The sequence below is a fragment of the Osmia lignaria genome, chromosome 8, assembly GCF_051020975.1.
Source record: "Osmia lignaria lignaria isolate PbOS001 chromosome 8, iyOsmLign1, whole genome shotgun sequence".
Taxonomy (NCBI): domain Eukaryota; kingdom Metazoa; phylum Arthropoda; class Insecta; order Hymenoptera; family Megachilidae; genus Osmia; species Osmia lignaria.
In genome coordinates this window covers 14,800,134-14,824,316 of record NC_135039.1, presented here as the reverse complement: position 1 = coordinate 14,824,316, position 24,183 = coordinate 14,800,134, and the positions used below count along the sequence as shown (strand labels likewise).

Here is a 24,183-nt window from a genome sequence, read left to right as displayed (position 1 = left end):
AAAGCCTACGCGACATGATTAAATTGTAAAATACGAAATGAAGGAAATGAAACGCGTATAAAGTGTCATGAAAGTATGAAGATGTTTATAACAAATATTTTCCTATTATAAATTTTTTAATGTCAGAATATAAAAATTTAAATGAATGTAAAATTTTATATTACATGAAATATTGAGAAAATGAGAAATGTTTATCTGAAAAATGTATTTAAAATTTTGTTAAAATAAAATTAATGAATCTAACATTGTTAATACCAGCAGAGTATGTACCTACTTATATTTTAATTAACTCTTCTTCAAATTATGGGGGTTACTCCATTTAGAAAATGAAAATAATGTGAAACACAATTAAATTATAAATATGGCTCTCTCTATGGTCCGCCATTCGAAGGATAAACTAAGTAATGGTCCTAGAAGATTATTTCTCCTTTATCTTTTAATTTAATTAGAATTTATGCGAACGGGAATATGTACGATATTTGTATAAACAATGGACAATACGAATAAAGCTGATTTCGTTGACAAAAAAATGATTTCTTTCTCATCATTCGACCTGTTTAAGAGGTCGAATATACCAAACCTCGAAGACAATTTAATGAATCTGTTTCAACTTCCGCCAGCGGAGTCGTACAATCGCGAAAAAGAAGTCAAAAGTCAAATACGACGCATACATATGTACTTAGGTGATTACGTGGCTTAGCAAACATATTTTCAAATTCTTTCGATAAATAACGTGGTTTATCGTAGCTGAAATGAGCTAACGACTCGGTCCTCCGTTCTGTTAACCTTTTCGTCGTAACCTTTGGAAATAATTAGAAAAGATACAAAATAATAGTACCAGACCTTGTTTAATATCTTGAATTCTAATTAGCCTGGAGATTTAATTATAGCAAACAAATTGGGAATGGATTTATGAAAAATATAGTAGGTGGAAAAGATTCAAGCAATTCATTAAATTACAATTTATTAATTAAATTTTGTATGAAATCTTCAAAATATGAAATTTTACTGAGTGCTGTTGGAAATTGTTAATTACAAAAGTTAGTTTATACAAATGCATGAACCAATTTAATTTACGCCTTAGAACTATAAGGTCATCCCCTCCGATGATGAAATATTGGAACCATTTCAATCTACAATCCTTCGAACCGTCAGAAATGCATTCGAATTGTCATTTATAACCAATGACACAGTCATTGTCTAGGTCATGATTCTGATTTGAAAATTCACCTATCTAGAAATTGTAATTGGAATCAAAATTAAAATTGAAAATCCTGAATTGATAAAATTGAGATTGTAATCAAAATGACAATTGAAAATACACAATTCTGCAAATTGCAATTGGAATCAAAATTAAAATTAAAAATTTCAATTGGAAAAGAAATTAAATGTGAAAATTCACAATTATCCTCGAATACCAGAGAAGGTAAGAGAAGTGTGACGTTATGCTCGTGTTTGTCAAACCAGAAATATATTGAAGTAGCATGATTTGAAGGGAACCGAGCTAAAAGAAGTATACTTTATTTCTATTAGGCATTTCTGTCTCGATATCGTTTCATATGTCACGCCAATGACTCTGTTTGCTTGCGACATGTGTAACGTACAACGTACAAGTCCTACATGTTTCAAAATTGAACAACACTTCCCTCTCTAGCAGGCTGAGATTTATTCGAATTTGCTTAAACGTCACTGAACTTCTCCTTGGTACTTTTGTTCCAAATTATACATAAAATTGTTAAACAATTTACTTATGAGTATTAACAATTTACTGCATTCGCTGTTTTGTACTATTTAACCCTTCTGTCTTGTAATATAAAATGGTACTTCTGGAATTGTCAAATTTTCATTGAAATTCCAGTTGTGATTTGTGAAGCTGAAAATTTTTATTTTAATTTTGATCCTAATAATAATTTATAAGAATTAAAAATTTACTCTTAATTTAGATTGCAATTGTAATAAACAGATTCATTGCTAAATGGACTCACTTTGCATTTCACTAAATTCCATTATCTTCAAATTGAGAATTGTAAATTTTCAAAATAATCATATAATCCTGTTAAAAAAAAAAAGTTTTGAGATATCTCAAAAGCGCATATTCCGATGGCCCCTCGACCTCTGTCGCTATAACAAGTCTGTCGAAACCGAGATACGCTATATTGACAAATAAGCAATAGAATACGCTAGAAACTTGGACTTTATCAGTGAACATTACAAAAAGACGATTGGCAGAGTGAAGAAACTTAAACCGGGACATTTCCAGGAGATCCAACCCGCAAAGTGAACCAGGTCTTCTGGAAGGGGTTATGGGAACACGGAGCACGCTCGAAAGCGTGCCCATAAAAGAGGCCAAAAGCGCGTTGAAGATTGTTCGTGATGGTGCGGGGGCTCGCTTCTGGTTCCGCTCCTTTCTCGCGTATACCCACCTTACGCCAAGCTATTTTCGACGATGCGTACAGAAAAGTAAGGGGACCGAGTCCGAGAGAGGTCGAGCAGAGTTCCAAAAATAAACGACCAGCCCATCGAGCGGCATTTTATGCACTTCAAGAAGAGGGAGGGGGTTACTAAGGTCGTGCATGCTTTCGAACGTTACGTTACGTCGCACGTTTCGAACGCATCCTGGTAAATTAGCGACGCTTCGGCGCGTAACTGCTAGGGCGGCGCGCCTAGGGATCCCTAGATTGCGGTGGCTGACGCGCGCCTAGGGAGTTCGTGGGGCGCTGCGTTCCCGCGCTTCTATGGTGAATTGGACCACCGTGTAACGTCAGAAATATTACGGCAGGGCTTATATAACATGGTAAATTGAGTTCCTATTAATTATTCCTAAGAATTATGAAGTTGTCTCTAACTCTTTGGTCAACGGACCATGGAGAGAGCCACACGCTATAGTGACGATTGTGCAAATTTTGCCTCGTACATGATAAATCACCGTACGTACGAGGTTAACTCTATATATGAACGGAAAGGAAATCTCTTTCCGTAATCGACGGAGCGCTCAATGCCGAGGACAAAAATGTGTATAGGCGACGATGATGGTGCATCTGTCGCGACTGTGATAACCGTGCGTGCAACAATAAAACCGCAGACGATATTTAAGGATAATTAAAGCTTGGTAATTTTTTGAATTATCGTTCACATTACATGCACGATATGCATGAACCAGTTTAATTTACGACATAGAACAATAAGAACTGTAATATGGAATACGTTCAAAGCTTTCCAATTTTATAATTAACTATATATGATAACAATAAAATTTCCTATTTTTTTTCTATTCAATTCCATATCTACAATTCAGCACCATACTGAACAAAAAAAAAGGTGTAAACAGTTCAACCGTATTAATTGAATAAATAAATAAAATACTTCATTGACTAGTTTCCTCTGATTTCATCGAACCAAGTTATCCGACAAGAGTTTATCTAATTACGGTGTATCAATACACCCTGTTGGAAACATCGAAATTCTGCTACAAGGGTGACTGAAACGCTACAACTTGTTTACGGGATGAAATTACGTGAATGTCCATTCATTGATCGACAATATTATTGCCCCGCGTACAAGTGCACTCGAGTCTCACGTTATGAAATAAATTACGTTCACCCCGATCTGTATTCCATACTGTTATTTTCACAACGAATTGTTACATACTGTTATCCAGACATTTATTTATTGATTCATATTAAAGACGTTCTATCTTTCATTGCAATTCATTTAATTACAATTAACCCTCTATTTAAAAAAAAAAAAAATTCTAATTTGATAATCGAAGTATAGTAATATAATTTAAAATTAATTTTCAATTTTTCTATTTCTCAATTCCCAGAACGAAGAAAAACTTTTACAAAATATCTGCTGACGATATAACGCGACACTTAATTATCGGACGATTAGTGTCACGGTGATAGTCAAAGGATTCTCAGAAAATCGCACGTCCGCGAACTTGTCGGCGCAGTTTCGCGAGCTGAGAATCCCCAGCTGAATTCCGCGACCGCGAATGTAATCGTTGCGCAAGCCGATCGAGCGATAATTCGCAATTACGCATGCACCATCGATAGTGCTCGAAGGAAAATCGCTATACCACTCACGGATCATAGGTTATCCTTATGGCTCGCCTCTAACGCGCAATAAAAGCCGGCCAACGTTTATCAGCCGCTATTAAAACGCTACACGTACTTGGAATGCTTTGCTTTGGTGCAAATGAAATGGAAAGATGTTTCTTTTTTTTGTGAAGCTGTTTCACGTAATGTGGTTGTATCAAGACGGTCAAATTCAATTATTAGTTAAATTTTGTAATAAGTTTTCAGTAAACTCTTCGACTGTCGACTCTTCAAACAGCAATAATTTAAATTTAAATGTACATTCAATTTTATCTTCATTTTATATATTGGAAGAATAATTTTTAAAGGAATAGTGTAAAATTTATAAAATGAAAATAATATGATATACAAAATTAAAATAAAATTATTGAAATTTTAAGATTTAATTAATATGTAATTATTTATCTGTATTTCTGATTTTTGGAATCATGAAATTGTTAGACACCCTATAGTTTGTATTCTCAATTAAAGACTTTGTTGATCAGAAGATTGCCTAATGCATTCCACTCGCTTAATTTCTTTGATGTTAGCTACTTAATATTGCCAATGTTTAATAATGAATATATGAAATGAATGAGTAATTCAGGAAAACATTGATAAAAAGCTGACAGATGACTATGTTTTCTGCGAATAAAGTAATTTATGATTGTATTTATGGAACTTGTAACGATATAGTAGTACAGTTTTATTCTACGTGTTTATGTTTTTTTAAGGAGGTTCATTCATGTCAATATTTTGAATATTTATATTATATATATGGTATTTAAAATACCTAGAATCGTTTATAATTATACATAATCGTATCTGGATAATCCGTAGAATTAAATCACGATTATGAAACAAATATCAAACGAATCAATTCTTCATCGGCAAACAGTAATTATAATTTTAGTCGATTGCGAAACAAGTTACGGATACAAGAAACGGCTATAGTTCAGACCTTATTCATTGCAAATAGAATTTTATTTATGCCGGTTCAGTGAATTGAATAATATAACTTGGAGAGACCTTGCGGCGTTATGTGCTTCGACGCTTTATCGATCAAAGTCTATCGTAATGAAAGAATTAAGAAAAATTACTCATCGTTTTCAATTACATAATCCTTGCAATGATATCGCAATTTTATTCCATGTCCTTATACTACTTGCAAAGTGATAGGACTGTATTTTAATAAATTATTCAAACTGTAATAATAATTAACTGCGACGTTAATTTATACTGTCAACCAAAAGTATTAGAACCCTTTCAAGCTACTGAAAATGCAATATATAATAATTTATAAAAATAAGATCTAGTTATAAAAAATATACTCAAAGAACATATTTATCAACTAAAATATTAGTTAGATCCGTTTGTTTATCGATGCACAAGAGTTAATTAGCATCATTATTCACTACCTGCGTTTTCGCGCGCTTTTGCGGATCTCCTCCCGCGTCCCATGAGCCACCGCGGCGCTCGGTCGTTTCCGTGGCCGTTCGGCCAGTTTCGGTGTGCACGACTTTCGTGGTTTCGTTATCCAACAAGTGTCGGGAGCGCGGGAAGAAGGTGGCGCTCTAAACTTAGCCACGGTCATAAAAGTGGCGTACCGTATGGTCGTCAGCTTGCGTAATCCTGTACTTTTTAACAACGTTCTGATGCAGATATGCAGATATGATACTCGTCATGATACTAAATTATTTAAAAGCTTGACTATTAACGTTTTGACTACACCATTATTCGTGATCGGAAAATAAAGTCTATCAGCTATTTTATGGGGGTGGTTTTAAATATCAAACTACATTTAATTAATTTTATTAACCTTTGGAAAATATAATTAATTAAATAAGCTGTCTACCATAAAAAGATCAATAGAGTTCAAATAGTACCATCAGTCCCTTTTTATAAATAACTATGGAAAAGTGTCTTTTCCTTAAGGACATTTGAGTCTCGATGAGGATATTGTTAGGGAAATTGTAGATGATTCAAAGGAAAAAAGTGACGTCGAAAGGAGATACAATAGGAGCAGATAGGGCAAAGGTGGGCTCGCTTTTCGCCTGCCAACTGGAGCACGCCTACGCTTCGAAACACGTCACAACCGACATACGAATAGAATACGTCGACGATTTTATGCCTGAACGTTAGAACAACGTATGATTTATCATACTAATCGCGAATGAGCCATCAGACTGTAGGGTATTCTTCAAGGTTTTCCTTCTAACTAAAGTGCACGACCTTGGAAACACGGATTTTGCCCAAACTTAATGCAATTATTAATAAAATAAAACAAATATAAATTCAAAATATGAATCTTTTTGATAATCTAATCTAACCTAATTTTAATAACCATTTTATTACATGCTACAAGCTAAATTCAATGTAAAGTAAATCTTATTAATTTACACAAAGAAATTAATACCTAATTATCAAATCCAATTATTTATTAATTAAATTTGATTAAATTATTCGATGAATACAAGTATTTCTCAATTTCCCGCGCAAAGTTAATCTCCTCGGAGGCATTAAACGCTAATTAGGATAAAAACTACGTTCCACCTGGTTGTGATCAATATCAAAGACGACAAAAAACATGGTTATAATTCAGAGATACGAAACAACCAGATATATTGTACATATGTACATACGGTTGCAACAATTTCGTAGCGTGTAACTTTTCAACTCGTACCAACAACAAATGATTTAAAGCTCGTTTATAAGCTGGCATGTTACGAGCTTTCAAATTTGACTGAGTGAAAACTTGCTAATTAATATTTGATTTTCTTAACTTTTAATTAGATGCTTGTTGGAAGTATCTATAACGAGTCTGTAATGTCTTATAATTATTAATTTGAATTTAAATTGGATTAAACTATAACATAAAAGACATTTAATATTTTATATGAAATATTCTTTTAATTACTTAATACAATTGTTTATACTAATAATTCATCTTCAAATATGAATAAGCTAATAGTTGAACTATTACACAATTATTATCACGATATATTACTTCTAGTGATTTCACTTTTTTCTAATGACTTCACATGAAATAGAGTAAATAAATAATAAAAATATACTGAACACTCAAACTTATCAGATAATCCAGAAAGGTTATCATTCAAGTAATAAAAGTAGGTCGTGATTTGAACCAGTAAATATTTTTTTCTAATAGATCTAAGCTAAACAGTGTGTAAACAACTCTTCAAAAATATTAGTAAATATTAAAATTTCATTGCGAATCAATTTTCCTCTTTTAAAATCAATGTTAAAATTGAAATATTGGCAAAAATTAAAAAAAAAAAAAATCTCTGTCAGACAATTTTAGAAACATCAATTTTTCACTGACCGACAGTCATCTAATACAGCTGTGTAATTTTTCACTAAAAAATCATTCTTTTTTTATAGAAAAGACTACATAATTTTCTTAAGTTATTCATGCAATTATACTGCATATTGCACTGATTATCTAATACAAGTACCACTAGCAGAGTACCACAGTGCTGCCCAAAGCTAAATGAATTTTTCACATAAATTAAATGACACCGTTTCACTATATCCATAAAATTATACAATTTCCCTGGAATAATTATTCAAATTTCAAAATGCGCCCACCATGGAATTGAATCAAACTCCAAAATGTCCCAATCCTTATGGACTCATGGAACTCAGACTAATATGCTAATAATTTTTTAATAAAATATACACTTTTAAAGAAACACCAGTGAAAGCAACATTTGAAAAGTTAACAAAATACGTATTCGGACGACTGGTGTCTTCGGGCAGCTTGTGGTTGACTTTGACCCCAAGCAGACGAAGCAACGCAAACGCTCGCGTGGAAGAGGCGCGATCGGTGACGAGAGGAGCGGTATAATTATGTGTACGGGACAATACACATACACAGAGATATAACAGTGAGCGCTAGTCGGTGAAATTGCGACGCGAGTAGAGAGCTGACGGCCGTGCCCCTCGCGTCGCACGCGACGATTGGTCCACTCTCTGTTTGTCTGCTAGTAGCACTCGATATACTACGCACCAGAGAACAGACGCGACGTACGTACAGTCTTGACAAACAATTCGAGTCTTGGCAACGACAACGGATGCGTACACCACCTCCTCCTCCCTCCCACTATCCAGATGGTAATCGCGATTCGAGCCAATTATAGACCGGGCTTCTGCCCTCGCTCGTAGCTAACCACCAAGGTAAACAATGGGTCCGTGCGAATCGTTAGATGCTGATTAAGACGTTAGAAATACTTTTGCCATTACGATTTTTCGTTTTGATAGCAAATGATGTTTGTTACCGGAAACTTATCGCGGAATGAACGAAGGAACGTTTGAATTTGGCGCGCTGCTGGCGCCTCCAGCGGCCGCGGACCAAATTGGCGGGAAAACTCTGCGTAGCGGTAGCAATTTGAATTTTTCGCGGCAAATTAAGAAAATTTAATTTTTTTCTCGATTTGGTTAATGTTGAGAAGTATATTTGACCTTTGGCTAAGATTATTTAGCAAGGAATTATTAGATTAAAAGCATTTATTCTTTTATTAAAAGAAGAAATTAATATTTTACAATTATGTAAAACATGTCTGCCTTGAAACTATTTTTAAAAATTCAAGTTAGGGTAAAAAAATTGGGGAATTTCTCGGTGAATAGGTTAACCTCTCGATCAAGGAAGCGATTCTGACGTCTAGCATATCTGTTTACCTTTCTTTTTTCGCTTTCGAAGGATGGCACGATGTTTTTTAACGGCAGCCACGCGAGACACACGACTTTACGTATTTCCTACGTTTACATTGGCACCAGGGTAACGTTTAGTTTGCTTAACCTAGATAAGTGTTTAGTTACTCGTTATTACACCCTTCTGGCGCGATTGACTTCGCCTCGGAGCCATGACAGTGCTACCAATTTCAATATTTTAACACGAAATTTCACAAATAATTGTTAAAGGAACGGTATCAAATTCAGAAAATGAAAATAAATTAAAATTGGGACACTCTCCATGGTCCGCCAAAAAAAAATACTAATATTATACCTATTTGGCAACTTTCAACAATCATTATGGAAACAAAAATGCCTGATAATTGACTACGAACTTCCCAATAATTCCGATGAAAAAAATCTCGCGCTTATCTTTCGATGCAATTACGAAAATACATTTAAACATGCCGGACTTAAAATTCCAACCTCAAGATGGCGTCCTTGGTGGAAACATTGGAGGCGATAATCGGGCGTTAGCAAAGTCGCTGTTAGTGTTTTATCGTGCAATCTTTTCTATCGATCAGAGATTTTTCTTTGTTTGAAATCGCGTGATACAGGCGCAGAAGAGAAAAAGGCACGTTTGCCGATAAAAACGATATTGTTTACGGCTAAAAGTACACCTGATCATGGCGGGCATTAAATTGAGATAGTGAGGGAACGGTAACGAACCAGGTAAACATTTCGTACCGATAGAACCGATGTTTGCCGGATCATTATAAATTATATATCCTTCGCGACGACTCGAGATCGCGCTAAGATAAGAGCACATCGATGCAGACGTTGAAATATTAACACGATACCGTGTTTGCACAATTGTTTTCTGCAGTATTGTATGCAAAATATGTCGGGATCGTTTTTTTTAGAGGCATGTCTTCTGAGACATATTAAACACATTTTATCCAATTGAATCTGTGACATTTGTACGTCTAAGGGGATAGATATACTATGCCAGGACTGATGGTTTGCCTCAATGGACCTAAATCTATGGCGTTAAGTCATAATGGGTTAGATGGTACCATATTTTTAACCGCCACTATACATGCCACTTTCCCTCCAAAAAGGTTGATTTTCTGTACAAAAATGACTCGCGAATCGCAACGTTAATCAGCAACTTGTATATCTTCACTTCGCGACCGATCTTTCGCACACTTGAGCTAACAGTTGCTTTAGACGAAATTCAGACAGATAAGGGAACAGTATCGGGCATGTACGTTTTATTCGAATAAAAAATACGGAGAGTTTTATTCGATTCGCAGTTTCACAAATCTTCCAGCCATGCCGATAAGAGCGCAGATAAGCAGAAGCAGCTCAATTGAGCGAAATTTTCGACTGCCATTAAAAAAATTCTGAAATTTTCATTGCAATTTATTATTACAATACTGGAATTTTCCAGACTTCAATTTTTTTATTTATAAATTTTGTATGAATGGCAAATTTGAAGACACTGGCAGAATTGTGCACAGCTAATTGATGTGATACAATTTTGATAACCCTCTGCTATTAGCGGTGAGGCTATGCATCCGGCTCAACCGTGGCTAAAGGGTTAAAGCCCGCGATGACTAAGAAATCATAGTAACAATGACAACTCCAAAGAAGCGGAAGAAGTCCATTAGCATGTTGACAGGCGCAGTGAAAATGGACAAGTCTGGTCAGACATATGGAAACTCTAATTATTGAGGTTGCAATTAACTTGTATTAATAATATGTATTCAGAATTCTTTCCATACCCCACAAATATTATTGCAAGTAATGGAAATTATAGTATCCCTCTATAAAGCGATAAGTAATAATAATCCTCGGACGGCGGACCATGGAGAAAGCCCCAATTTTAATTTTTTAAATTTTACCCTGTTCCTTTAAACTCTCTCTTTTAAAAATTATATATTTAACTTTAGGTTAATATCTTTATTGTATTGTAAGTTTGGGTCTCGATTGACCCAGACTCCGCTGTTCGAGGATTAAAGATTCTTCTGTCAAATTGAATTTTGAACATTTAGATTTTATAGTTGCGCTTCTCAGGGTATGCAGAACGTCTCGAAGAAACGCTCATCGGGTTCGTATATCATTTACGTGTAATTCTAGTAGACGTTAACTCCTGCACAGTCTCATTCTACTACATATACCAGACCGAGTAGTATTACGTGGTCGGGTAGAAAAGTTCCTGATCTCTTCCTATAAACAGAGATCTATTAACGCGTTAAATGCCTCAGTGAATTCAGACGAATGTAGTCAGGCATGATATCATTGCAATTATTCAAAATACAATTATTTAATTTTTCAATTCCCACCTCTACTAGAAGAAAGATATCAAAATTGAGCGACTTTTCAGTATCAAAATATTTTTCGATTAATTATCTAAAAATTCATTTTATCAAAATTTAATAAAACATATTAAAAATTAAGTACTAATGCCATGGTTCTTGTATAAAATAGTAAGGAGAATTATTTTTTACAGGAAAATTTGTTGAAGCGATATTTTTGACCACTTTCTCTTATTCAGTGAGCTAACGTTGTTACGCAATTACTACTTAGCATTTGAGAATAGTTCTTGTAAGGTATGCTCGTGTATTTCAATTCATGAAATTAATTTACAGAACTCGAGGGATTGGAGCACAAATTACTTAGTGTTCTATCATCATTTAAATGAAATGATTTATTTATGAAATTATGCCATTAAAATATGTGATGATGATCCATGTTTTAGTACACTATAAAAATTTTAAACAAACTATGTATTTTAATTGTACATCAAGTTTAGTAAAAATAATTATTGAAAGACAAACAATATATTTCGTCATCGCATTGAGCAATAAAAGGGTTAAATAATACCAATGACACATTCCATGAAACTTTACCTAATCCACACGTAATGTATTCATTGGAATTGCGTAACCACATCCGCTAGAAACTATTTACTCCATGTTACCGAATTTTGCCGAATCGAAAACCAAACTTGAAGGAGCTAGAAATACATTGGGAGACCTATAATATTTGTTAATCATTCAAAAGTAACAAGAAAAGGCGAAAGTTTCCTTGTACAGACAAGGTCGTCTATTAGAGAGCGTCGTTTTTAATTTTTAAAGAGAAACACCTGCGAAGTTTCAAAAAAATGAACGCTGATCATCAATCTGTCTTCCCTTGTGAGTTATAGTACAGTAGCCGCTGGATAATTTCCCGCCATATGATTTCAGTTGCGAACGCCACGCCCCCACGTGCGCGTCGCCCCACTCTCGCGCCTAAATACAGTAGCTGCACGATAATTACCCGTTAGGAACGCCCCTTTCACACGTGCAGGTGCACGCCACTCTGGAGCTTAAGTGCAGTAGCTATACCCGAGGCTAAATACAGTAGCCTCTCGATAATTTCCCATTAGGAATGCCCCATGATCACGACTGTGTCACTTTGGAATCACAGTATAGTAACCACTAGATAATTCCCTAATAGAAACTCCCCAACAGATCCCACTGACCCTCCCAAATTCCCTAGTTTCTAGAAAGGCCCACCCCTATAGTCCCCAAAACAAAGAATTATCAAACGCGTGCTGGGGGTGTCTTGGACTCATTTGGTTCAAATTCCGGCGGTTCATTAAAAACGACACCTGTCCACGCAGCGATAAAGAATGGCGATAAAGGCAGCCGAAGTTTTTCAGCGTGTGTCAAGTAAGTTCAAGAACACTGCTCGAGCGTAGTCGAGTTGCGTCACATTTCAATGATCCGAGCGGGAGCGTGTGCGCGCCATTCCCTCCGCACACGCCGGAGGAATATTTTATACGGGCCACGGTGGTCCGCCATAGAAAAAGAGGAATGACGTGCGCCGCGCGAGAAATAGGAAGACAGAAAAACCAAAAGGAACAGGGACGTCCGAAGGCGTACGATCGGTGGGACGAGGACGGGCGACCCGGTATTTTAGAGGGACGAAGAGGAGCGAGAGAGGCAGGGAAGGGCGGCTAAATAGCGCGTGAGGTCAGTGCCTCGAATCGGAGATCGGGCCCAATCAGTTTGAAGCAGATAAAACTCGTGTTGTACTTTCCAGCCTGGTATTGCTTAATGAACGACGTCGTTCCAAATGAATATCCTAATGAACGCGTCGGGCAATGGTGGAAACTAGAATTTTCTAGGGAATTTATTGGGTGTACATACAAATTACTGCCATATTGAAGTTTAAAAAAAAAATTAAAGATACCAAATGGTAAAATATGACCAAATGAAGCAACGACCATAGCTCCATCTTTCTATGCCCTAAGTTCCCGCCAATTCTCGAATGAATGGAGTCCTAGGAGAACGCCGCCGTGCGCCATTTAATTCTACCTCAAACAACGGTTGCAATACGCAAGAGACAAGTGCAAGAACAAGAGACGTACATATGTATCTTACGCAAGGTGGACATTGTTCCCGGGACGCACGTGCGTACATTTGGAATTAAACAGCAGCGATTTGCATGCAATCATGAAAACACTTCCGCGTGCTTCGTGTCACCTTTTTTTTCCGCGATCGAGCGAGCTTGATTGAAAAAAAATCCCGTTAACAGGCTCTGTGTCTCGATAATCAGAACCGATCAAGGCCATTTTCCGCCAGGGAAAACCGCCGTCGTCGTCCTCTCACAATGCGATTTTTCATTTATTATATATCAGCGCGTAGCCAGCGCACAACGTCCTCTGTAACCGACGCAGAAAAGCTGGCCGATGCTTTTATCCCATGCGACGCTTTATTAGATGCTTAGCCAACGAGCGTGCAAGGGGTGCGTGGTATTCTTATAACAGCATTGAGATAAACTGCGACACAAATGCAGCCGACGCGTTATTATAGCGTGATACAAACTCTTCTTGCACGTTCATCCGTGCCACCTTACCGTGCGCCAACATACGTAACGAATGTGTGATACTCATTAGAAGAGTCAAGGGTATGGTTACGTGAAAAGTGCGGTTATGCTTTGCGTCTAACATTACGTCACCGAATGTGTGCATCCATCTATCATTGTGCATGCAACAGAACGTACGTTTAACAAGGAGAGCCTAGCGCCACCGAAACGCGACACCGAGTACGGTTGAAAGGGAAAACGCTTCTTTCGCTTTTTTCCCTGCGCTGCCGCATTTTTATACCCGCTACGCTATGCGCAGTAGCCTACTGCGCAGCTTATACTACTAGCCCTACTATATAGCACGGTTTACGCGCTCGCTGGCGCAGTGGAAATGGACGTAAGTGGTAAGACATATGGATACTTTAATTAGTAGCAGGTTGAATGCTGTAATAATGCTGGACGATTGTAGCGAGATATTAAAATGTTAATTATTAAGCATGTGGTTGGTTAATTAGCAAATTTAAGCTTTTGATTTAGTATTCAACCTTACTATAGTACAAGTTACTTAATTATCATTGCTATGGTACCAATTATCTATACTTATTATTAGTATTCCGCTGTTCAAGGGTTAACCAATAATTCAATCTATTTACCAATCATTTTTTTCAATTAAAAATGTATTAAAAAGCATTGCAATGTTAGGGTTCAATATAGAAAGATATGTACTTAAATCTAAAAAACCGAAGAAAAATACGCGCAAACGGACAGAATCACGTTACGAAGTAACGGACGTTCCCGATCGACGACAAGCTGGCACCTTTACCATATCACGCGAATCTCTGATGTCGCGTTTCAAATGACGTAAGCGTCTGTCGGGTTTCTTGATTACTCGATAGGAATATTTTAATTACAGTCTACCAACGTGTTACCGAGTCCTTCGTTTCCCGATTTCGAATTTCGATCCCGACCACCTAAAACTAATCCGAAGGACGCTACAAATTATCAGCTTTCCGTAAATCTTCCATGATGATCCTCAGATATTTATCATTTTTTTTTTTTTTTAATATTTAAAGTGAGTTATGAATTCATTAATAATTGCACGCTAAAGTTGTTGAGCGACATGAATAATTTATACCAGTAAGACAATAAAAATTTCTCACCCCTTGTAACGTGAATTTTTTTTATATAATGACAATATATATCTAATTACTACAGGGTGTTTCACAAAACGTGCAGAAAAGAAGCTCATAAAAAGCATGATTCCTATTCAACCTTACTTCTGAATTATGTTCGATACATCCTTGATGTCTTTTAAATTTATTAACTTGTTTTGTTTCCATGCATCTTAATAATGCATTCATTTCTATGGAATTAAGAGTGATTACGAATAATTATTCGAATAAGAAAATTTATTGACTTGACAAATGCAATTTAATCGCGTTTCCCTAAAAAATATCAACAAAATAATTATACTAACACTTATGATCTACAGGTGAAATAAAAACAGAAATGTTATGATTATCTCGCAACCCACACAAGTGGATGTACTTCTTTACAATATCTGTTTTCGTCAAATCTCTAAAAATAAACCAAAATCATTGAGGTCGTTGCTCCATCTTATATAAAACAGTAAAGTTGAAGCAAAATAGAATTCCCGTCAGATTTTTGCAAAGAATCATTCGTATCCTTTTTTAGAAGTTGCGTTATACAAGCAGGATGAAACGCGAAACAACAAAGAAAACGAAAGAAAATCTTGTCCGATTAATTACGTGCCACGCGTCCAAAGGTCTGGCAGACAACGCGGATAAGTCTGATATTCGCTTCTGAAACGATAATTGCGCTTATTCAATGGTGACATGACATGGAATTCAAATAACAAGAACCTGTCGCGTTCGAGAGTCGCCGTGAAAATGGCCCGGGGCGAGAAATTCTACGAGAGAAAGGTGAACTGCCGTTTTAGCGGCGGATCAGGCGAGGCTATAAAGCACAGCGGGCATGATTCTGTCGCAATTTACGGCGTGGAAATCGTAGCCTTGCTCCAGGCAAGGTAAATAAAGCGCTGACCACCACTGCTGGCGTACCGAACCGACGAGACGCGCCGCATCGCGTCGCTTTACTAAAGCGGAAATGTATACGTATACTTCTAGGGATATTCTAGTGTAAGGGTGGATGCTAATCCTCGGGACATATTTTTAATTTTCACAAAAGAATTAATTTCACAAAATTAATTAGATAAAAGCATCCCTTCTCAATACTGTACTGGCATATTTAATATATTCCATCGAGACATCGCCATTTTTCCCTAGGGAAACCAGATTTGATCACAAGTGTATCTAGGGATCCCTAGGACTATCACATCTAGGGATCCCTAGGACTATCACATACCTTTTCCCAACTAACTACATATAGATATCATCGGTATCTTTTTACTAACAATAAAAAGCTTTTCTTTTTTTAATATTTATTTCATATGAAATTAATTTTATTTTCCCTATGTCTTTTACACTTTTATTATAGCACTTCGAATATCTAAATTCTAGGTATTTTAAGAAAAAATCCTATTTGCACGTGGACGCTGCATCCAGCCAAAAGTGTCCGATGCATGCGTCGGGACGCAGGCGTCTGATACTGATAGATTTTCCTCAAACTTTTCCACGAATTTGAGAGTGGAAAAGGCAGGTTGTAATTCGCGACGCGTTACGACACCGCTTTTCGGATACCCTATAGAATTTATTGTCGCTAAATATAAAACCTGGCGACCTACTATCGTCGTGTTTCCCCGAGGGTCTGCGTTTCTCTGCGCGACGTGTTCAGATACGATCTCTGAAGGAACGATGCTGATTTGAAAGTCCTCTTCGAGGGCAAGTTGCGCTTGACTTAGCAAAGCAATGTATTTGAACCTGTTAACCAAGTCATTTCTCGGCTCTAAATGAATGTTTCTTTTCCTTCGTTTTTTTTTTTTTATTTTCGACGAGTGTAATGAAACTTGTTAACAAGTTTTCTGGATCTACAAAAGGTATTACGAAAGTCTACAAGATTAAAACGTTATCACTATGCCACTGTGTATTAGATAATTGCATAATTATCATCGTCTTCATTAGACAAAATATTAAATTACAAAATATTGATTTCATAAAAGACTGGTAACAGAATGAAAATATAGAAAATTTAATGTAATTTTCATTAGAATTAATTAGCATTATTATATCACTAATCTTAACCACCACCACAATCAGCAATTATACAGATAATTATGCAACTGCTACGTTTCACAACATTATAAGTCATTTTTCCCCCTCGATATTAGCCTATCTCCATTTATTAGATAGTAAAGTAAAATTTATCCACGAGTTGAACGAGTGTACACCTTAAAATAAGTAAACACTCGAGTTTGCGTGCACTTGGCTGTCAATAATTAGATTGGTATCTAAAAAATAAGTAAATAAAGATAAATGAAATTAGAAACAATAACGAATCGCTCATTTTTTCGCATACTTAACATTGTATCTTCCCTGAACCTGCAGTATTATAAAAGAATCTTATCTCCTTAAAATTTCCTTGTGGGATTGAATAAAAATGGAAGTATATTAAAATGGAAATTACAAATCACAGACTTAATAGGAAGAAAATGATCCATCATCCATGGATACTTTTTCAAGAAGGGCGCTCAAAAAGGCAAGGGAGAGGGTATTTGGAATGAATCAAGGATCCTAGATCATTTTATCGGAAAACGGATGAAAATCCTAAGGCGATCCTAACGAAGAGTCAAAGATCTCCGGATGGATGAGGAAGGATCTCCCGGAACGGTGTCCAATGCATCCAATCCGTGAAGATCCAATTCCGCTTATTCATCGACTAATCGTAACGGTAGCAGGCGGTAAGGCGCGAGTGAGATTGCCGGCTGGTGTTTCTTGGAAGTATCCCAACCGAGCCATGGTACCTGGCCTGGTGTTCGATTCGCGATCGAAGCAGGTGGAGAATCGAAGGAGTGAAAAAAAGCCGTAGGAAGCTTCTGCCGATCCTGATCGTGGGCTCAAAGTGGGCGGAGGGAGAGATGACCTCAAGATGATGATATCGGCAACGTGGTCGTCGCAGGGTCGTCTGGGTAGCAAGAACGAAAGGCGAGAGGGACCGAGAAAGCGGGATCAGTTGTACAGGGAGGGAAAGAGATCGAGAAGAGAGACGCGGCAACGATGCCAGTGTTGCCTCGTGCAAAAATAACGTGGAAAGCCTGCTTTAAACTCAACCAACCGAGCTCACTCGAAAATATATCTGCGCCCGCCCGATGCCATCCACCGAATCGTTTTTAAATCTCATTGAACGAGTCAGACCGAGTGAAAAATTTTCATTAATCGCGCCACCGTTCGCTTAATCACCGATGTAACCTCTAAAACGCCTGCGAACGACCGTCTCGAATCGGAGCCGCGTTTGCGTACGCCGTAAACGGACACCCTGCGAACCGACTAGACGGGACGCGACGCCTCTCAGATTAGAGGTTAATCTTAACCTCCAAACTGATCGATTATTTTTAGATGAAACTGTGCTAGACAATCTCGGCATTTAAGGAATTCAGGTTCAACTCTTCTGGGCTATCACCTATCAGAAATTACGATAGGACCTAACGTATATGAACTAACGGAGGGACATGGCTTTACTGAAAAGACCCTTCAAATTACTATTATAATAAATACACTCATCTCCTAATGGTCATGGAAATACAAATTTAAAGTAAAATAGGAGCTCTCTTCATGGCCCACCGTCCAAGGATTAATCATCACTGGGAGGAGTAACCATAACAATCCAAAGAATCCAAAATACAGATTTATGGCTCCCAAAAATCATCATTAAATATATTATATTTTGTATTAAAAAGCCAGATCCAAAAGGTACCATGGGTCAAAAGCAACCAGGTATTACCACCACACACGAGTCGACCCTTGCAGAATGAAATGTCGAAGAAAATAATTTATCAAAAACGATTTATCTGAACATTGGACAGAAATTTCGACCTTGGGGCTCGAAAGCATTCGAGGCTGTCCATGATGGTTCAGCTACGAGGAGTCAAGGAGAGGTCTCCGGGTTCGTCCGAAATGTGAAAAGCCCTTAAGCAATACCGCCGCCATAGTGTAGCCCGATTTCTCAAAGCTACGAAATCTCGTCGAAGAATCCTCGGCAAAGATCTCTTATCTGTCTAGTTTTAATACTCCCCGCCGTGAGTTGTACTAATCATTAAGAACCTCTGAACAAGGTGTTCTTCTTCCACGACAATTAGACCCGTACTTAGACAACGTCTTTGTGCTATTCGGGATAGGGTTCAAAGTGGTCAGAAATGGTCTTACAAAATGACAGAAGCCCTTTATTCTATAAAATATGCACCTGAATAGAGTCGTATTTAAGTACGCCATAATAAGCTCGTGTTAAGTATCCCATGCAACATCCCTCCTTTGCTACAATATACCTAATTGGTCCAAGAGATCATAATGCAATCGTTGTTCTAACAGCAAAATTAACGTTGCTCTTTGTTTCTATGATGAACACGTATCTAAACGATTATTCACTTGAATATTGAAGATGGCATCGAACGAGCCCGATGAAAAATCCGTTTAGTGCAGCTGCGAACTTCAGATGCGAGGCGCGAAGCGGCATGCGATCACGTGGTGTCTGTACAGATATCTTCAACCGCGGTACGTGTACGTACATGTGAGCGTATAAACAAACGAGAATAGTCGGTATTATCTGCGACGTGCATAACTATTGTGTATGTACGTCGAGATTGAGACTTAACTTCTCGACGTTTATCACCGTTGCACCGTTTCTCCTTTCCGCGAAAGGGAACGCAGTTTCGATAGCTTCGCTTCTCGAATAAACTGATTTCGAAGTAGAGAACTTCGAAGAAGCTATGCAATGTTCTTTTTTTTTCTCTGTATTATCGACCTCGTTCGTACAAGATACAGGTGTTTAGGCTCGTTACCGAATCCTCATCAATGCCATAGTTGCCTTTTGATTTCCATTTGAACACGCATGATATCTGTGTTCTATTTCGAAGGTGATAGCAATCAGAGCTCTTTGTTATTCTAATTTTGAGTCCCACCTTTCCTTAATGATTCCATTCAACGTGCATGCTTCAGACCAACATTTTTCAGTTCAAAATTGAGACTAATGTTTTTAGTTTTTATTAACCGTTGTTTTTTTTCTATGTTAAAAAATTTATTTGATACTCTACTTTATTTGGGAAATTTTCCCTAGACTCCCTAGGTTCACCCTGGGCTCCCTAAGTTTTCTCTATCTCCACCTTGCTTAAATGTACATAGAATGAATCCTTAATCCTTAATCGTTTTATCCATTCATCCTTTGAAGGTGTTAAACCAAATTTATTTAACCCTTTCAGTGCTACATACATCTGATGAATAAGTCACCCATATACTAACTACTTTACCATCTTAGCACCGAAAGGGTTAAAGGAAAATATTAACAACCAATGCTAGTATTCTAGCATATACGTTATAGTGACACCATTAGTCAGTTGAGGTTAATGAAATAATATGAAAAGTTATTCTTGTTCGAGGAAACAATTATTTCTGTTAATTATGGACGATTGCTTTTATATACAGTTGTAAGTGCTTCGAAAGATAAATAGAACATTAAAAATGGTATTAAGTGATAGTAAAATGACACTTGAACGAGACTTAATCTATAAATTATCTTACAAAAAGGCATTAATGCTATTTTTCCTTATGAAAAGTATTTAAACATTTTATACCTCATAATTTTGTTCTAAATATATATGACAGTTATTAGAATTATCTATATTTTTCATAAACTTTTAACCTGAAATTTACGTTTTTATTGTATAGCATTGTATAATAAACTGAAATTTCATGTAAAAATTCTGAATCTTTCAAATGATTAATTAATAAATGGATTCTGAGACAAATTAATTTTTATTGAATAAACTTCATGAAATTTCATTTTAATATTGAAATAGAGAAGAAAAATAACAAAATTAAATTTTATATAGATTTTTCCTTTAAATGCATCAATGTTTATACTAACTATGGTAAATATTTATGTGGTATAATTCTGAAGAAAATATTAGAGCTTCCAATGAAATAGAGAATTTTATTGGTAAAATGAGTAGGATCACTGTTGGTAAAGCAACGCTATTACTGTTTATCAGGACGCGTTTTATTTCCCTCGATTTCAGAGCAGCTCGCAAAAGTGGTCCGCTTTGAGGGAAAAGTAGCAGCACGGGAAAAGTTAACTTCGCTAACAGTTAAACTGCGTAAATCGATAGCGTGCTTTTTTTAAATTCCGATGAACAGAGATGATACAAGCGTACGATATTAGAAATCAGTAGTAATGAGAATTATACTTTTTAACTACTTTCTTCGTTACTGAGCCTCAGTCTAATAACATTTTCAATTTTACTAATTAATTAATTTTTATGAATCCTGAATATTAAGCTTGTTAATAATATGAAAATTATTATAGTTTAAACTAATTTGAATTTTCCATAAATAATACACAATATTCATTAATTCTTTCTTTTTCTTAAGTATTTGATGATTTAATTGTTTGAAAATGATACGAAAGTATTGAATCAATTCTATTGTAGAAATCAGACCGCGCCAGGCGAAACGAGCGCGTCCGTTCGCGATTTTTATATTCATTATTCCCGCGCAATTCGAGCGCGAATTTCAAACTACGAGAAAGCGTCGACGTCCGCCGCGCCGCGTTTTCCTATCCTTATGACCATCCTCGGGAAAGGTTAAACGTGAAAAGAAGGAAGAAAAAAGGAACGCATGAAAATGAGATGATTGAAAGTTTAACACGAGAACCTGTTTCTTCGGTCTATCGCTACTTTTTTACATGCCGCGAATATCCTCTGTTCCACGCCGAAAAATTTAAAACACGCCTCACTGGCGCCTTTCTCTTTCTTCGTCTATTTTTCTCGTTCACGGTCAACGTTTCAACTATGAATGAAATAAAAATATGTTGCTACTGATAAACAATCTCAAAAGTATTTACAAAGTGTATCTACACCTGAAAGTGGATCTTTGAGAATTTTTTTATAAAAACCTATTTATTTTTGCTAATAAATATTTTTCTTATTTTAAATAGTATATCTTCAGAAATTTCTAAGAATTTTTGTAATATGTATAATAAACTCCATGTGCATAGAATTGAGGTTAGGAGTCATGTGACACACAAAAGTATAGAAGAAAAGAAGAAACATAAATATATTTGAAATTCATGAAAATAAACGTATAGAGATCATTGGACACTGATAGACGATAGCGAAATAGTGTCACGTGACTCGGCCGGACGCCCTCTGTCTCGTGCATCAGTTTTGGAGCATTAAAGAGCAGCTAATGACAAACCGCGATAACATAGCCAGACGGAACATTCCACGAATGATTAACGTATAAATGACACAATTTCTATGTAACTTGTAGATTTTATCGAAACAACTTTTTAACCTCCGATATTCGAAATAAGATCAAAGATAATCGCTCGAGTCGTTTTTAAGAACTCCATGACTGAAAGTCACTGATATTCTACTAAAGAAAGATAAATAAAAAGTTAAAAACTCACCTTCCATCCGGCACTGCTGTTACTCTCTCCTTTTTCCCTGAAGTATGGAATATTCTGCATCATCCATTCGTAGATCTGCGACAACGTTAACCGTTCGTCGGGGGCGCTGGTGATGGCCTGAGTGATGAGATCTGCATAACTGTGATTCCCCCAGGCGTTTCGTCGCGACGAATTTTTCTTGACCGGAAGCAGTCCGGTACCTTGGCCGAGAGAGCCATGCTGTGACGGCGTGCCACTTTCGACACCTTCGACGCCCTCTTTGCTAGCCGGTACGCTCGGTACCACGTTTCCCTCTATATATTCCTCCGGTCGCGGCAGAGGCCACGTGTGCGAACGCGCACGGGTCTGTGGCTCGAACCCACTCTCAAGGTCGTATGGTACCCCCTGTTGTGGTTGCAACCCGGTCTTCGACCCCGCGGCTGAAACCGGCACCGAGTCCATCATGTTCGTTTCCTCGGTGTACTCCACTTTGACCGCAAGCATCAAACGACGCGATGGCCCACAGCGACAAACGTGCTGAATTGGCGCTGTACCACCGATATACGTCGCCGTAACGAAGTTCCTCGAGAGGCTCACTCGGTATGGCCGACACTGTCACTTCGACGGGTTAACAACACTTGGTCGGTATTAACGAGTTGAAACCAGAACCGGGGTCACTCTTTTTGCAGCCGTCCCACGTTGTTGCTCTCTCTGCTTGCCTATGGTCGCTGTCACTTCGTTTCGTTTCGTTTCTTTTCCCGAGACACCACACGACCACGAACGAACAGTGCATGCGTCTACGCGGTAACACTCGCGCAACAAACGCGACGGAAAGATCACGAGGAAAAGCAGAGTATCGCGGATCACTCCGAATCGAACTCTCCCGCAACTGGCAGCGGACCGAACGAGAATACGCTGTACGTTGTTCTGCGTGTCGCGTGCGAGCGAGAGGTAAACGGTGAAAGAGTAGGAGCGCGAGAGAGATAGACGTAGGCGGGAGAGGGGGGAGACCACGTGGTCAAACTCAGTGTTTACAAGTCGCGCCGTCGATCACGTGGCCATGTTTTGATAGAGAACTTGGCCCACTCCGACGAGAAGATCTTCAACGAGGCTGACCGACGATTAGAATACGGCGGACTTTTCGACAAATTCGCGGCGAATCGGAACGGAGAACCGTGACGTGTCACTTTACGCGCACAATGTTTCTCCGAATCCAATGATACGATTTTCACGTTTAAAAGGATTATTCTTTCTGATATACGAGGAACGTCTTTCTTAGGAATTTTCATCGATGTTTCTTTACTGTCCTGTACCTCTGGCTCCTTCCAGAATAAACACCTTCGATATTTAATTTATTTTATTTTTAGATTAAATCCAGCACCCGAACTCCCGTTGTACAAACACGTTTAAAAATAGTCTAAATCACACCCAGAGTTTACTAAACATTTATAATATAACTAGGAATTAAATAATAACTCCGGTTAGACACGCGCGCTCGTTACTGATACGAGGATGAAAGCACCTCCTTTTAAATACAACTTGCCGGCAAGGCAGCGCGGCGAATACTAACGAATTCTTCTGGCTGGCAGTCGGAACTGACCGAGCAAAGCCGAAGTTACGAGAAGTGAATTCGTGGCGCCTGCCTCCGCGCTCGCGAGACGGACAAGGACGAAGTGAACAGCGCCAGCGCTCGGCGGACAAGGAAAGATGAAGGAGAGAGACTGGTCGTTCGAACGACGCTGAAGAGAGAGAGAAGGGAGAGAAATCGCGACGTAGCGAACGAGCGATCTGGTGGGTGGTTCGGCGACATGGAAGGAGTAAGAGGCAAGGTGGGGGTAGCGCGGTTGGAGCGAAGGAGAAAAAAAAGTGGCATGCAAGCGAACTAGGTAGCAAAGAGGTTAGGTTCGCGGAACGAGAGAGATGGAAGCAATGGTTTGGAATGAGCTGGATAAAGGATAGAAGGAGAGGAGTGATCCGATCGAGA

General features: G+C 37.7%; 1 protein-coding gene across 3 annotated transcripts in view; it reads right to left on the bottom strand.

The window, feature by feature from the left end:
• foxo (forkhead box, sub-group O) overlaps positions 1 to 23,830 on the bottom strand; it is a 104,294-nt gene extending 80,464 nt beyond the window's left edge. The window contains exon 1 of one of the 3 annotated variants that reach the window (XM_034329628.2): positions 22,221 to 23,830. In XM_034329628.2, the coding sequence (XP_034185519.1) occupies positions 22,221 to 22,703 (483 nt within the window). In that variant the 5' untranslated portion in view covers positions 22,704 to 23,830. The remainder of the gene's footprint in view (positions 1 to 22,220) is intronic. The other 2 variants (XM_076689715.1, XM_076689717.1) reach the window with 2 other exon arrangements.
• Between the last annotated feature and the right edge of the window lie 353 nt (positions 23,831 to 24,183).